General features: G+C 41.3%; 1 protein-coding gene across 4 annotated transcripts in view; it reads left to right on the top strand.

The window, feature by feature from the left end:
• gdpd5a (glycerophosphodiester phosphodiesterase domain containing 5a) overlaps positions 1-13,728 on the top strand; it is a 28,193-nt gene that overhangs the window by 12,148 nt on the left and 2,317 nt on the right. Inside the window, exons 3-16 of one of the 4 annotated variants that reach the window (XM_084374481.1) lie at positions 3,073-3,176; positions 3,393-3,486; positions 3,576-3,635; positions 3,738-3,836; positions 4,590-4,683; positions 5,144-5,289; positions 7,197-7,279; positions 7,618-7,768; positions 8,159-8,389; positions 8,878-9,023; positions 9,995-10,142; positions 10,540-10,622; positions 12,586-12,600; positions 12,865-12,977. In XM_084374481.1, coding sequence (XP_084230607.1) covers positions 3,073-3,176; positions 3,393-3,486; positions 3,576-3,635; positions 3,738-3,836; positions 4,590-4,683; positions 5,144-5,289; positions 7,197-7,279; positions 7,618-7,768; positions 8,159-8,389; positions 8,878-9,023; positions 9,995-10,142; positions 10,540-10,622; positions 12,586-12,600; positions 12,865-12,977 — 1,567 coding nt within the window. The remainder of the gene's footprint in view (positions 1-3,072; positions 3,177-3,392; positions 3,487-3,575; positions 3,636-3,737; positions 3,837-4,589; positions 4,684-5,143; positions 5,290-7,196; positions 7,280-7,617; positions 7,769-8,158; positions 8,390-8,877; positions 9,024-9,994; positions 10,143-10,539; positions 10,623-12,585; positions 12,601-12,864; positions 12,978-13,728) is intronic. The other 3 variants (XM_084374482.1, XM_084374483.1, XM_084374484.1) reach the window with 3 other exon arrangements.

Consider the following 13,728-nt stretch of genomic DNA (forward strand, 5'->3'; position numbering starts at 1 on the left):
TTTGGAACCTTCCAGAGGTGAACAAGTTTATTGGTAACAGGTGACAGGATCATGATCGGGTATGAAAGGGACATCCTCGTCGTTCACAAGTAAGGGTGGGTGATGTTCACCGCTTTGTCATGGAGGGCAATGTGTCAAATCTCTTTAGTATTTTGGCTTTTTTGTCTCTCAGTTTTTAGGAAATTTTACAATATCACGTCATTGTGATTGTGATATAGAATTGCATCTATGGTGACAGAAAGTGTTATCTTCATGTCCCACCTCTGTTCAGAGGTAGTCTCCGCTGGTGGAGGCAGAACATGCAGCCTCACACAGGCAGTTGAGTACTGAAAGTCCTTTGACAGTAGTTACAGAGGAGCGGGCTTCTCCTCGTCACCTTTTCCCTCACCTCAGAGATTTTCTCAGCCAGGGATTACTTGACCTTTATCCTTTCTCTGACCCCTCGTCACCTCCTGCCTGGAACTGGAAATGTATTCTACCATACAAGTGGTCTCTGGACCAGGCATATAGATAGACAGAGGAGAATTTAAGAAAGATTTCTCTGGGAAAATAGGAATATATATAAGGGAATTTTATAAACCGATGACTTTTACAGTACACAGTGGTAAAAATAGATTAGAATTATAACCAGAATCATAAAAGTCACACATTTTGGGCAGGGGTCTGACTTCGTTATGAAAATTCATGGATACTATGGGCGGCTGTGGCTTGGGGGGTAGTGCCAGCGTTATCAGGAGGTTGCTGCTTCGATTCCCCTGGTCTGCATGTCGAAGTGTCCTTGGTCAAGATACTGAACCCTAAACTGGGGTTGTATGTATGAATTACTGTAAGTCGCTTTGGACAAAAGCGTCTGCTAAATGTAAATGTACTACTACTGACATCCAGGTACCTGCTAGACCAGTTAAAATCAGCCACTGCTGCTTGTCATATCCCCACTCCCACTGTCATGTTGTCACCGCCTGCATCAGATTAAAAGATGTTCCCTGACATGTATTCCCACCCTCTCCATTCCTGTCTAAATGTAGGGTTAAGGTTCGGGACCTTTCACAACTTGCTTCTTCCGTGCAGCCATTTGCTCTTTACCTGCACACTAATTATCTCCCAGCCTCTTACATAAGTCGCTGGAAATGGTGAGTCCAAGCATGGCGTGCTGCAAAGCTGATCAATGCTCAACAGGACCTGTTGACTGGCCTATCATACCCTACACCTCCCCTCACATGGCATTAGCTCCTAATCCTGTTAACTACTGAAGGGAAGAGTCCTTGAGTGCTGCACAGGCTCTCCTCTGTACCTTTGTCCCACATGTCAAGCCGGAAGACCGTACAGGAAAGGGTGGGAAAGCTGTTGACGAGAAAACATTTAATACCACTCACAGTATACATGCAGTATGCTATTCTAAACATCTGTTTTTGTCCTTGTGATATTATGGAAGAATAACAGGAAGTCATCATAAGCAGATGTAGAACATAGTAGAAGGGGTAGTTAGCCTGAGGAGAGATTAAACACAGAAAATACCTCCGCCAACAGAATCAAACGAGCAAAAACAAGCAAAAATAACACATTTTGAAACATTTGGCTGAGAAACAGACTCATTATTATGTATTTTCTTATTTTGTTATTATTTGCTGTGTTCGAGACATTTCTGGGCGTCAGTGATTCTAGAGAAACATGGTTGATTGTTGAGTGTCATTCCCAAGTCGTCAAATAGTGACATTTTGGGTTGGTGGCTGGCAAAGAATCAGGGAATCACTCTTTACAATCAACCATCTCTCTCCTACACGCTGTGTGTTTATATAGAGCAACCAACAAATCCTGCATAGTATGCCTTTAAAACATTTTGAAACCTGTATTAATTATTTTTGGCCACTTGGACGCAACAGAAACAAGCTGTGAACACAACATTGACATGTTATCACCTTATGAAGTTGATTTGGTAACCGAGTAAGCAAACAGGTGCCAAACACATCCAGCAGTTACACAACATTATCATTCATTCGGTCTTTCTGACCAGATGGTGAATGTAAGTCCAATATTTGCTCTTATAAATGGTCTGACAGTCGCTACAGTGCCATTCAGCTGAGGGCACCTGCAGAGTGGGGTCATTATCTGTGGGTTTGTCTCTGAGACCAACACCTTTGTATTAAATGTAGTCATCTGCAGGCCAGCCCACAGAAATGACTGGGCCCCTGAAAGGTCCGATGTATGGGCCCTACCCAAACATGCTTTATTCATATCAACCAGGGGTGCGCGATATATAACAGACCGATAAATTATCGGCCTAATAATGGAACATTTTTTAATTGGTTATCGGCAGATAATGAAATTATAGCCCATAAATAGAACCAATAATACAAAGCCAAATTGCTTTAATTGACTTAACAAGTGCAGGTGCATAAACTACAGGTTATCAGCTTATTTTTAGAATACAAAAATGTGAAACTATTATCGGTTATTGGTATCGGTATCGGCCATGAAAAGCAGATAATTCTCAGTTATCGGTATCGGCTGAAAAAAATCCATGCAACACACAGTTTTTGTCTTCATTTTGTCTCTGGTATTGCAATTTATTTGCAGGTCCTGGCATAGCTAGGACATTGACGCCAGTAGTTAGTGAAGATCAGTACATTTTTCAGGTCCTGTGGTCGGCTGCACGTTCAACAATGCACACAAAAAAAACGACTCATATCATTTTAGTTTTCATCATGAAACAGGCTGCGTTTTACTGAAGCACCAACAATAAAATGTCTATTTTTGTCATGTTAATACATGATACATGATGTTCTTAATAAAATGTGGTTATCACTGCTAATATTCAGGATGAACATGATTATTGCTGGCCTCCATGGGTCCCCTTGATGGATGGGCCTTTTCTGTCCCATTTCTGAGCAGCCCAGTTCATCTGACTCGTTGTTGATATAAAAATACTGATTATAGAAGCTCTTATGTCTTTTTCATTTTTGATCTTTATTTACCTGAATTGAATTAAGGAGCAAACTCTCTGTATTCTTACACAGTATACTGTTGGTATGAAGGAGTCCTAGTGGAAACTTTTGTTTGTGCTTTCCTTTACAGTGGGAGTGTACATGGTTCATCATCTTGTGCAGCTCTTTCCTTCTGCTTCTCTTTTGGGCCTACTTCTGGTCGGTGGCTCAAAATGATTTCAACGAGTTCAACTTGTGAGTCATTTATCTAACTATGTGACTGTGATACATTGTGATGAAGGATGGAACTTTTTCCAGATGAGGTTGTGAACAGCTGGATGCTGACTTACCACATCAGGTTGTATAGTGTTCTTGGTGTTACTAGGCTGTATAGCTGAGGCCTTTCTGACAAGAATTAACATGTTTTGGCATCAGCATGGATGAGTCAAACTTGACCTTTTCAAACTGCAGGTCGGTATACAACCGCTCTGGAGTGTGGAGGGATGAGACGATCCCCCTCCTCGCCTCCACCACCGTGGGATTCAGCTACATCACATTCTTATTGGTAACAGTCTTTTACAAACCCTTGAATGTTTACAAAGCTGCATATTCTTCAGTGATGATACAACTCACTGAATCTTGCTTCTTCTTCAGATCTTAGCGCTTTTCCACATATCCCTGGGCCAGCAGCTGAACCTCTACTGGGTTCACAAGGTGCTGTGATTCACATCTTCAGTTTTTTTTGCCATGTATTTGCTCCACACACACATTCATAATAAAAATCTGACCTCATCATTGTCCATTTTGTCTCTACAGATTGGAGTGTTGGCGACGCTGCTCACCACCATCTCTGGTGTTGTCACTGTTGATGATATATGGAATGATGAGTGGGACATCCTGCTTGTGTCACTGCAGGTTAGAGTCAGAGTGACATGACTGTGCATTAAGCTGACTGCATGTTTGGTTTTTGTTGTTCTGGTTCTAAGCATGACTTTTTCCACTTTTTCCAATTAATCCTCTGAATGATGGATTTAAAATAGGATTCTGAGTTTATTATTAATATTATTGTTATTCATATTTTTTGTTAAGAGACACAACTAAGAAAAGGTCTCAGCACCTGAATGTGAAATCACTTGTTTTCCTGGATGGTTAACTCATCTAAATTTTCAGTTTTACCCGTCATTGTTAATTCCTATCCATTTTTCTCTGTTTTAAGGAATAGTTATTTTTTTGGGAAATACGTTTTTGCCAAATGTTAGCTGAGAAGATCTATACACCCTATAAAACTTCCCATTAAAAAGATAGATGATTAGCGAGCAACTGGATTTAGCGGGTTAGCAGTTATGTACAAGGTGCTGAAAGCGAATTAACTTTGAAAGTGAATAAACCTTATCAGCAACATCCTTGAATAAAGTTTGTTGCCTAAATCTTTGTGCTCCAGTGCTCCCCGTACCATATATCTGAAGTCTCTCCTGATGCTTGATTTTCTCTACACTCTGAGGGCACTGGACAGGCCTTAGCTGTTGTGAAGTGGCTGAATTTCTCCAATAACACACTTAGAAGGGCTCTGATCATCACACTGTGTACCTATTTCTGAAGTATTCCTTTGTTATCTGAAAGTTGTACTTTTAATAACACCAGTGTTTCATATGTGTGCTTTGTCACCAGTCCACTGCACCTTTCCTGCACATTGGAGCCGTGGCAACAGTCACGGCCATCAGCTGGTTGGTAGCTGGATACGTGATTCGCAGAGAGAGATCCAGTAAGTGTTGACCTGTATATCAGGTAAAGGTTCCTGTCATCACCAGCACAGATTTCTGCTTTAGATTTCTCCGGCTTACACAGAGCGAGGAAGACTGAAGAAGAGCATTGTTAATGATTGTACGAGTGCATCAGTATCTGTACCTGGTCAACCAACTCAGTTATTCTTATCCGTGTCTGCACTCAGATTTTTGGGATATTTCAGATGTTGTATGGTATTTTATAGGTGTTTGTTTACTACATATGTACACATGTTGAATTATTTTCAGGGTTTTCTCGTATTTGTATGAATTTTCCAGCATTACCTTATTATAGGGAGATTAACAAATCAGCTATCCAACACAGACAAAAACTAAACATTTCTTCTTTTGTCATTTCTTTTTCTCATTTCTCATAATGAGTTGATAAAGTGAGATGAAAAGTTAAAGAAGTGACTCTCAAAACCCCCTTCCTCCTCTCAGATTTCCAGATGATGGTGTTGCTGGTCTACTTCCTCGTCCTCGTTGCTCTCTACTTGGCACCGCTCACGTTCACCTGCCCCTGCATCATGGACCGCCACAGCCTCAAACCTCGACCAGACATCATTGGCCGGCGGGGAGCTCCTATGGTGAGCTGGTGCTTTGCCAGACCTCACTGTCTGATCCAGTTAATTGTTCAAATAGATGATGCAGCTCTGCGGGAAGAGCTACATGCAGTCTCTGCCAAGACCTGTCAGGTGTCCATTTCCCGCTGGTTCTCTGCATACACGTGTAAAAAATAGCAGAGATGACCCACGTCTGAACATATTTCAGGAGAAATTTTCTTTAGAATTGTTACCTCAACATCCCATACTGATGGATCAACTGGTACATTTTGACATTCACAGACTGAGTGTGTTCTTGCCTCTGCCGACAGTGTATTTCACACAGCAGTGTGGTGTTCAGCTGCAGTACATGAGCTTACTGTTATCAGGCTCAGTAAGCATGAGAGCCAACAACACCCTGAACTGTCATCTCACAGCTGGGCAAGCAAATACTGTTCCAGATGACTAGCTATAAACAAATGTACAGGGATGTTCAGAGCTGTGTTCTCCTGCCCTCTAAAGGCACACACACTCACTCATGCACACATACAGCACACACAATAGACACGGATCACAAGGGATGCCTGGTTTTCATCTCTCTGCACAGCACCTCAGCTGTTTCTTATAAATCGCAGAGCTATGAATCTGTTTTGTGTATTGTTTTTTTTTTTATGACTAAAAACACCAACTCAGGACTAACTGAATGATTCAGATATTGTTGTTCCCTGAAGTCATAGTTATTTTTGATGATTTTTACAAACACAATCACAGACCGATCGCAGACTGCCATAAACAGATGATTGAATAGGCCATACATTATCAGAAATATGGAGAAACTAGAGCTCTTCTGTATATTTTTGTCCATCCGTTTGGAATTGTATTGCAAGATACGCCTATTTCATCCCCCAAAAATCATTTACCATAGAACCAACATAATACTACCTACAAAATGCAGATACTGCACCCTATCTATGGGCAATTTCTCACAGAATACAAGCAGGAAATGCAGCACCTGCAACTAATATGTGTACACTTTTTTTTGTGGACCCCCGTAGTGGCTAAAGGGAAAAAAAAAACATGCTCAAGATAAATGTATACAGGCCTACAGAGAAGCAGAAGGCTGGTGTAGGTTATTATTGTGGGTAAAGTTGTGAGAAAAGGGACTGAGGTTTTCTGGCAGACTGTTGATGTGTGTCTTGTTATGCATGGTAGGAAGACGTGATAGGCTGTGTGTTCAACGTAGGTTCATTTTGGTGAAGGATTTATGTCAGTTGATCTTACAGGTCAGTCCTACAGTGATTGCACTTGTTCAAATCCGGGGAACTCCACGTGAGTCAGGAGCTGAGATGGCAGCTGCTGCTAGTTTGCTAAGCTAGTTCCATTTAGCAGGAATTTGTCCAATCTTTTCTACACATTACGACAGGATCCAGCTGCTGATCATTTAGTCATGGGAAATTACAAACCAACATTTTCAATAAGCCTACACATAAAATAAGGAAAACAAATCTAAAGGTAGATTTAGTTTTAGCTTTAGCAGAGCATTGCCATGGCTACCTCACCAGCTTCAGATGACTAGTTGGCTGTTTGTCCATTTTAATCTCAGTTCATTTTCTCTCTGTTATGTAGTTACCACATAGTGTTTTCATGGAAATTATGTACACCTTTTTCTACTGAATTTTTTGTACAATATAAAACAGAAATCTGATCTTCAGTTTTGACTTACAGTAATATCGGTAACTGTGGTAATTCTCTCTTTGGAAATTGGGAGGTTGGTAAGTAAATAATCCATGTGTGGTGTGTAGATGCATGGTAAATAACTAGGCATGGTACTTCATTTGGACTTGAACTCTCTACTTAAATGTTCTTTTATATTCCTGTCACTCACCCATGATGTGTGTTTTCTTCACTCCGTGACTGACAGTGTCCTCCTGTCTGTCTCCTCTCTGCTCTAGCTGGCTCCAGAACACACCATGGTGTCCTTTAACCGAGCCCTGCAGCATGGAGCCAGCTCCCTGGAGGCAGACGTAACCATCAGGTTATTAACAACACACTGAGAACATTTTAATCCTGGTTTATTATAATGAATGAGCCTAGTGTGCTTAGACCTAGTTTCACATCGACCTCACTAAGATATAGCTCGTTTGGTAGAAGAATTTATATTCAATGAGAGATGCAGAAAAATATTGTAGGATTTCTTCACCCAAGCTGGTGTCGCTTCTTTGACAGAATCAGTGTTAGTTGATTTTTGCCACATGCCATCTCTGCTTTTTGATGTCAGATAATAATTGTGTTCATTTTACCAAAATATATTCTACATCATAACTGAAGTTGTGAAGTATTAGTAACATTTGCTGACCATTCTGTGTCTTCCAGTGTGGACGGAGTTCCTTTCCTAATGCGAGACCGCACCTTGAGACGGACCACGGACGTCAGCAAGATCTTTCCAGCCAGGCAGCACGATGACGCTTCTTTTTTCAACTGGACCGAGATTCGCTCTCTGAACGCAGGACAGTGGTTTTTGGAGGTACTGAAATCCACTTCACCTCTACTCACTGATCTGTTAATGCAGATTCCATCACGGCATTTTTTCCTCTTCACTGACACCAAATCATTCACCATGCTCGAAAAGTCATTTGGAAATATAAAATGTGAGGGAGTCCAGAAGGAATTATGCTGGTGAATATAACTGCAGTGGAACTGCTAATTTTAAAGATAGAGAAATCCTTGGACAACAAACTGTATTTGTAATGGAGATTAGTGTGCAGATGCTTTGATTTCTTTTCAATAGAATAGTGAAGAAAAATAATATAAAAGTCTCAATCTAATTTCATGTTGCAGTAAACCACTGTACATAAGAGCATAATGTAAGTTCTATCTCAGTGTCTGCCTCTCTGCTGCTTTCCTCTGCATCCAGACTGACCCCTACTGGACAGTAGAGACACTGACAGCCAGGGACCGCAGCAGAATAGGCAACCAGACTGTTTGCAGTCTGACGGAAATGCTGCGTCTGGCGTCCAGGGCCAACATCTCCGCACTGCTCAACATCCGCAAACCTCTGCCAGAGCACCCTCGCAGCCGGAACTGGTTCATGGACACGCTGTGGGCTGTGCAGAAGTCGGGGATTTCCCAGAAGAGGGTGAGGACTGTAGGTCCCTCTATAATAATACTACAATTACTCAGAGTAAAGGTGCTGCTTGTAGTACGGTTACCCCAGTGAATCATGAATGCATTACCTACGAGCTGGTGTTTTCAGACAGTATACTGATTTTTACATAGTGTGTTACCATGGAGATGCTGTGGGGAATTTACTGGATTGATTTTGGGGACAAAACAGTGAGAGGGTGCCTTTCTTTTAGCTGCAAACTGTTGCTAGAATTGATCCTACCTAGTGTGGTAGGAAAAAGAAAAGTGGCAGCAGAAGGATAAAAAGCACCAAAAAGAAATGAATTATAAAATGTAGTCCGACTGTATGTTTGACTAAAATTGCACAGGATGTTAAAAATCTTTATATTGATATTTTAAATTCTACAAGTAGCACCATTTTACCATAAAAGTGTAACATCTCTGGATATGAAGCGCATCCTGCCTTCTGTCTGATCAGGGTCTTTCCATGTGATATGTGTTTTCTGCCAGGTGACGTGGACCCCCGACACGGACAGGGGGAGGGTGCGAGGGCTTCAGCAGGCCGCGAATGAGAAGCTGTCAGTGGCAGAGATAAGGCAGAGAGGAATAACAAGCCTGACCCTCCACTACAGCAAGGCCAGCCACAAAGACATACAGTAAGAGCAAATACTGCCCGGCAACAAGGAAAGAAAAGCCACAAAGGAGATAAGAGGGAGCAAAACACCTTCATAATTCTGGATCACTTTCTGGAGGTGTGGCGTAGGAAGGCGTCAGCTTACCAGACCTCTCTGCTAAAGGCTCCAGGCTATGCTAGCCATGCTAGCTATCTCTCTTTATTGATTTGTTTCCTTATTTTAAACTATACAACAAAATTAGTCTTACTCCTTATTAAGAATTTTAACTGTCCAGAATTCAGCAAATTCACTTTACTTTGATCCAATTTGATAAACTGTGCTGCAAAAATCAGCAAACGACCCAACAACTATGATCCTACTTTGATTTAAATGGTGTCAAACTCTGTCCACTTCACTTGCAATTAAATTTAATGACAGCGTTCTGGTACTTAGACCTTCACCAGGTCATCTTATTGAAACATTGTTGTCATTAAACTTAATTGCAAGGGAAGTAGACAGTGTGCAGGGTTTTTTTTTCCTCATCTTGTCAGCCCTTGGTCTTCTCCTATGGACCTGTCGATCCTCAGGTGTGCAAAAGCTGTACTGTGTACATACCCCCCCTTTACCAAGTGAGTTTAGTAATACAAACCAGTAAAATAGTGTAAAACACTCCTGTGAAGTAACTGAAACTCTTCTAACTGAGGCAGAAAACTGTGTTCACTGAGGACTCAATCACTCATAGTAAGAAGCTGATTGAATTATGTTTTCGTGGCCTTTATGAAGACAGGGTCAATGTCAAACTTACACTGTTATGACCCTTTAAACACATACTTTACCTCTATCTGGGACACAGATGAAATATTGTAGGTAAAATTCTTCACAGTGTCACACATTCCTGAGACACACAACACTAACAGTGACAATAATGTGTGTACTGAGAGCCAAGGGAGCTACGAACTGAGAGGAAAAGGACCCTTTTTTCCAGTGTTGATATGTATTTTTCCTTCCCCCAGGGAGTATCTGGCCAATAACGTGAGTGTGACTGTCTACCCAGTGAATGAGCCCTGGCTCTACTCCATTCTGTGGTGTAGCGGGGTGCCTTCTGTGTCCTCTGATGCCCCCCAAGTCCTCCGAAAGGTGCCTTACCCCATCTGGCTCATGGTAAACAGCTCTCCTCTCTCTGTCTCTCATCTGACACCACACACACATACACACACACACACACACACACAGACAAGGTCACACAGCGAGACGAGAGGACAGCAGGAGAGAGGACAGAGACTGACGAGGGCCCAGCAAGACTCGAGGGCAAGGACGCGGAGAAATATGAGGGAGCTCAGCGGCAGACTTCAGCTCAGCGTGGCGTTAGAGAACAACAGGACCCTGGGAAAGAGTCTGGGACAGATTGAGACAAGGGCACAGATCTGAAGTAAAAAGCAGCTGTCCAGCAGGCGTTAGCTTTAGTCGGAGCCTGGTGTTAGCTTCAGGAGACACGCATGTTAATGGTGACCTCCGCTGGCACTGACTGGAAACTACTTTTCTCTCTCTTGTCTTGCAGAGCCACAACGCTTACAACTTCATCTGGATCTCCTCAGATCTGCTCTCCCTCATCATAGTCATAGGGATTTTCTGTTTTCAGAAGTAAGTTTGGACTGTGATCATGCTGAAAGTTACACATGTACATTAATAAGTGCAGCCCTCAGCTGTAATGCATAAGCACCTGTCATACAAACATCCAACGCAGACAGTCATTTAAGACTCACTACATTTATTCTCCCAGCTTGGGTATTCTAAATGAGCATTATTGCACGGTTACACTTTATATTAAGGTCCTCTTAATAAGTGTTCGTAATTAAAAATGTATTAACCTTAATAAGGCATTGTTCCTGCTTTAGATCTGGTAGCATAGTTATCTGATAATAATACATGCTTAGCTGCTAATAAATGCATAATAAAGTATAAACCAACAGAAAAGCTTAGTAAAGGTTAACAATGACATAATGTTAGTTAGTTAGTTAGTTAGTTAGTTAGTTAAACTCAATGAAAACAATGTAAACAATTATAAGTTATGCTGATATGTGTTGCAATTTAGTTTAGTCCAGTGGTGTCTAATCCAGGGGTCAGGTCACAAGGTAATTAACAGGAGAGCAAAGCAGAAACAAAACACATTTTCACTTAACCTTGTGGTAATATCATGTTACTGGATAACTAACCTCGTCAGACATGTGAAAATAATGCAAATAAAACAAAAGCAAAATATTATTCTTTCATTAAGTTAGTTACAACCTGTGCAAACTGTGCAGGCTGTCCTAGCTCACATGTCAGATACAGCAGCCTGCTCAGTGGCCCGATGCTTCTTAGTGTGATGCTGTGGTTACCCCCCAGTGTCACTTCTTAAAGCGCCTCTCTAGTGCAGTGGTATGGAGAGCAAAAAGTCTGAGTCAGAGGTTAAGTTATGTAAGTAAAGTTATGTACATAAATAGTGTATCTGATGTTATGTAAGTGACACACTTACATCACTTATGTTACATGACCTGACTGACGTCACTTAAATAACTTGAACCTAGTTATTTTATCCTAAAGCACAATCTTTTCCTAGGCCTAACCAGGTATTGTTTATGTCATTCCAAAGGTCATAGTCGTCTGTCAATTTTGTCAACAGGCTTTTGAAAGTCTTACCGGACGTTGCATATGTTGTATTATTAGAGTTAAGAGTGAGAAAATGTTAACCTGTGATGGGGGGGGTCGTAGGCCCCAGAGGTTGGAAACTAATGTTTTAGTTCATGGGTCTGTAAAGTTCACCTAAATTACAAGAAGAATGAAGCAAATACACGTTTCCTTTCTCCTCTAGAGCGGATACAGATACTTGAGTTGCACCCAACGCGAGAAAGGCAGTTTCATTTGTGTTGCATGCAGTATTCAAAAATTACATTAACATTCAACACCAGTGTGTTTTTTTTTAAACAGTGTCAATTTTATTCTGAATGATTCACAGAACACAACAATAAACTGATTTCAACTCGACTATTTATTTGGTAGAAATTAGCTCCAGTGAAAATCTAGAGTTGGGTGTCTCCAAGCCCGGAAATGTACATTTTTGTTATTTTATTGGGTGAACTGACCCTTTAAAAATAATTTTTGTTCACCGCACAGTGGCATATTCCTTGTTATCATATAAATATAATTATTGTCATGCTTTATTGAACACAGTTAGACTAAATGTTAGGTAAAAAAATACATTCAATTATTATGTTATTATTATTATTGTTATTATTATGTGTTCAGTCGGCAGATATCTGTATGTATTAACATTCCCATGTAAACCTCCTGTGAGTGTGATTGGACCTGAGCTGAGCTCTGGCCTCGTTCAGTCTGCTGCTCCTTCACTGACTGTTGATTCTGCTCTTTTCTTTCTTTCTGTTTTTTTCCCTGTTTTCCTTCTGTCTGTTGTCCTCTGGATGTTTCATGTTTTTCCTCTGTGCTGAATCCTCTCTTTGTCCTCTCTGTCCTTCTTTTCTCTCTTTCTCCTTTGACATTCTTACTTTGTCCTGTGCTCTGCCTGATCTGCATGCAACCTTCCTCCGCTGCCCCTGGCATCTGTCAGCTATCATATGATCAGGTAACTGCTGCGACTGCCTTGGCCTTTGTTTCTGCCTCGTTGTCTGTCCTCCTTGTGCTTTTTCTGCCTGACACCCCAAGGCCAAATCCTTCCTTTTCCTTCACTGTACTTGTTTACCTCTTATACATGACATTAAATGTGGGTCTTATTTTATGTGTATCTGTATCTGTATCTTAAAGACCCAGTCCGGCAGCATAACTACTGAACTATCTGGTTAGATGATACAGTAATGTTGTTATGGTTTGTATCTGTGTGCTGTACCAGGTGGAAGATGAGTGGGATGCAGAACTATAACCCAGAACAGATCATGCTGAGCGCTGTGTCGCATCGGTCCAGCCGTGACGTCAACATCATGAAGGAGAAGCTCATACTCTCAGGTGCAGCTCTGAGTGCATTCACACCTGCAAATAAAAATAGTTTAGGTTGTAACTGGACAGACAGAGCATGTGTGTATAACATCCAGTTGGAAATACTGCAATATGTCCTTAAAAGACAAGTTTGTCCAGTTCACCCAAATACACACACTCGCAGTTTTGCGTACTGAAATGAACATTGCTGCCGGCTCCATGGTGGAGTGAGTTCCAGAAGGGGAAGCGACATCAGCAGTGATGGAGTAGTTTGATTACAAAAGATCTGATGTCCAACAAACAGCAGTAATATGTAAAAGTGCAAGAAGACTGCAACGGCAAAACGGTGTGTTAAAGGAACAGTTCACCCAAAAAATGAAAATTCAGTCATTATCTACTCACCCTCATGCCGATGCAAAGTCAGGTGAAGTTTCAAAGTCCACAAAACATTTCTGGAGCTTCACAGGAAAACAGTGTTGCAGCGTTCTCCTAAACAGCTGAAGTAGCTGGGGACTTGTTTTAAAATGAAAAAAACATAAAATGGCTCCACACAGTTTGTCAGGATTAATCCAAGTCTCTGACATCGTAACTTGATCTGAAAAGACGTTATTTACACCCTCGACGTGCAGTTGAACTCGTGCAACCAATTCTGATGGGGTGCGTGCTAACTGCTAACGCTTTTAGCTCGGCAGCTACAGTGAAGATTTTGGCTTAAGAAAGGGTGTAAATAACATCTTCTCAAATTCTCCAAAATTTGGGATCTTGAAGCTTCTGGAGACTA

Source organism: Pagrus pagrus, assembly GCF_965226575.1.
Source record: "Pagrus pagrus genome assembly, chromosome: 14".
In the NCBI taxonomy this organism is placed as follows: domain Eukaryota; kingdom Metazoa; phylum Chordata; class Actinopteri; order Spariformes; family Sparidae; genus Pagrus; species Pagrus pagrus.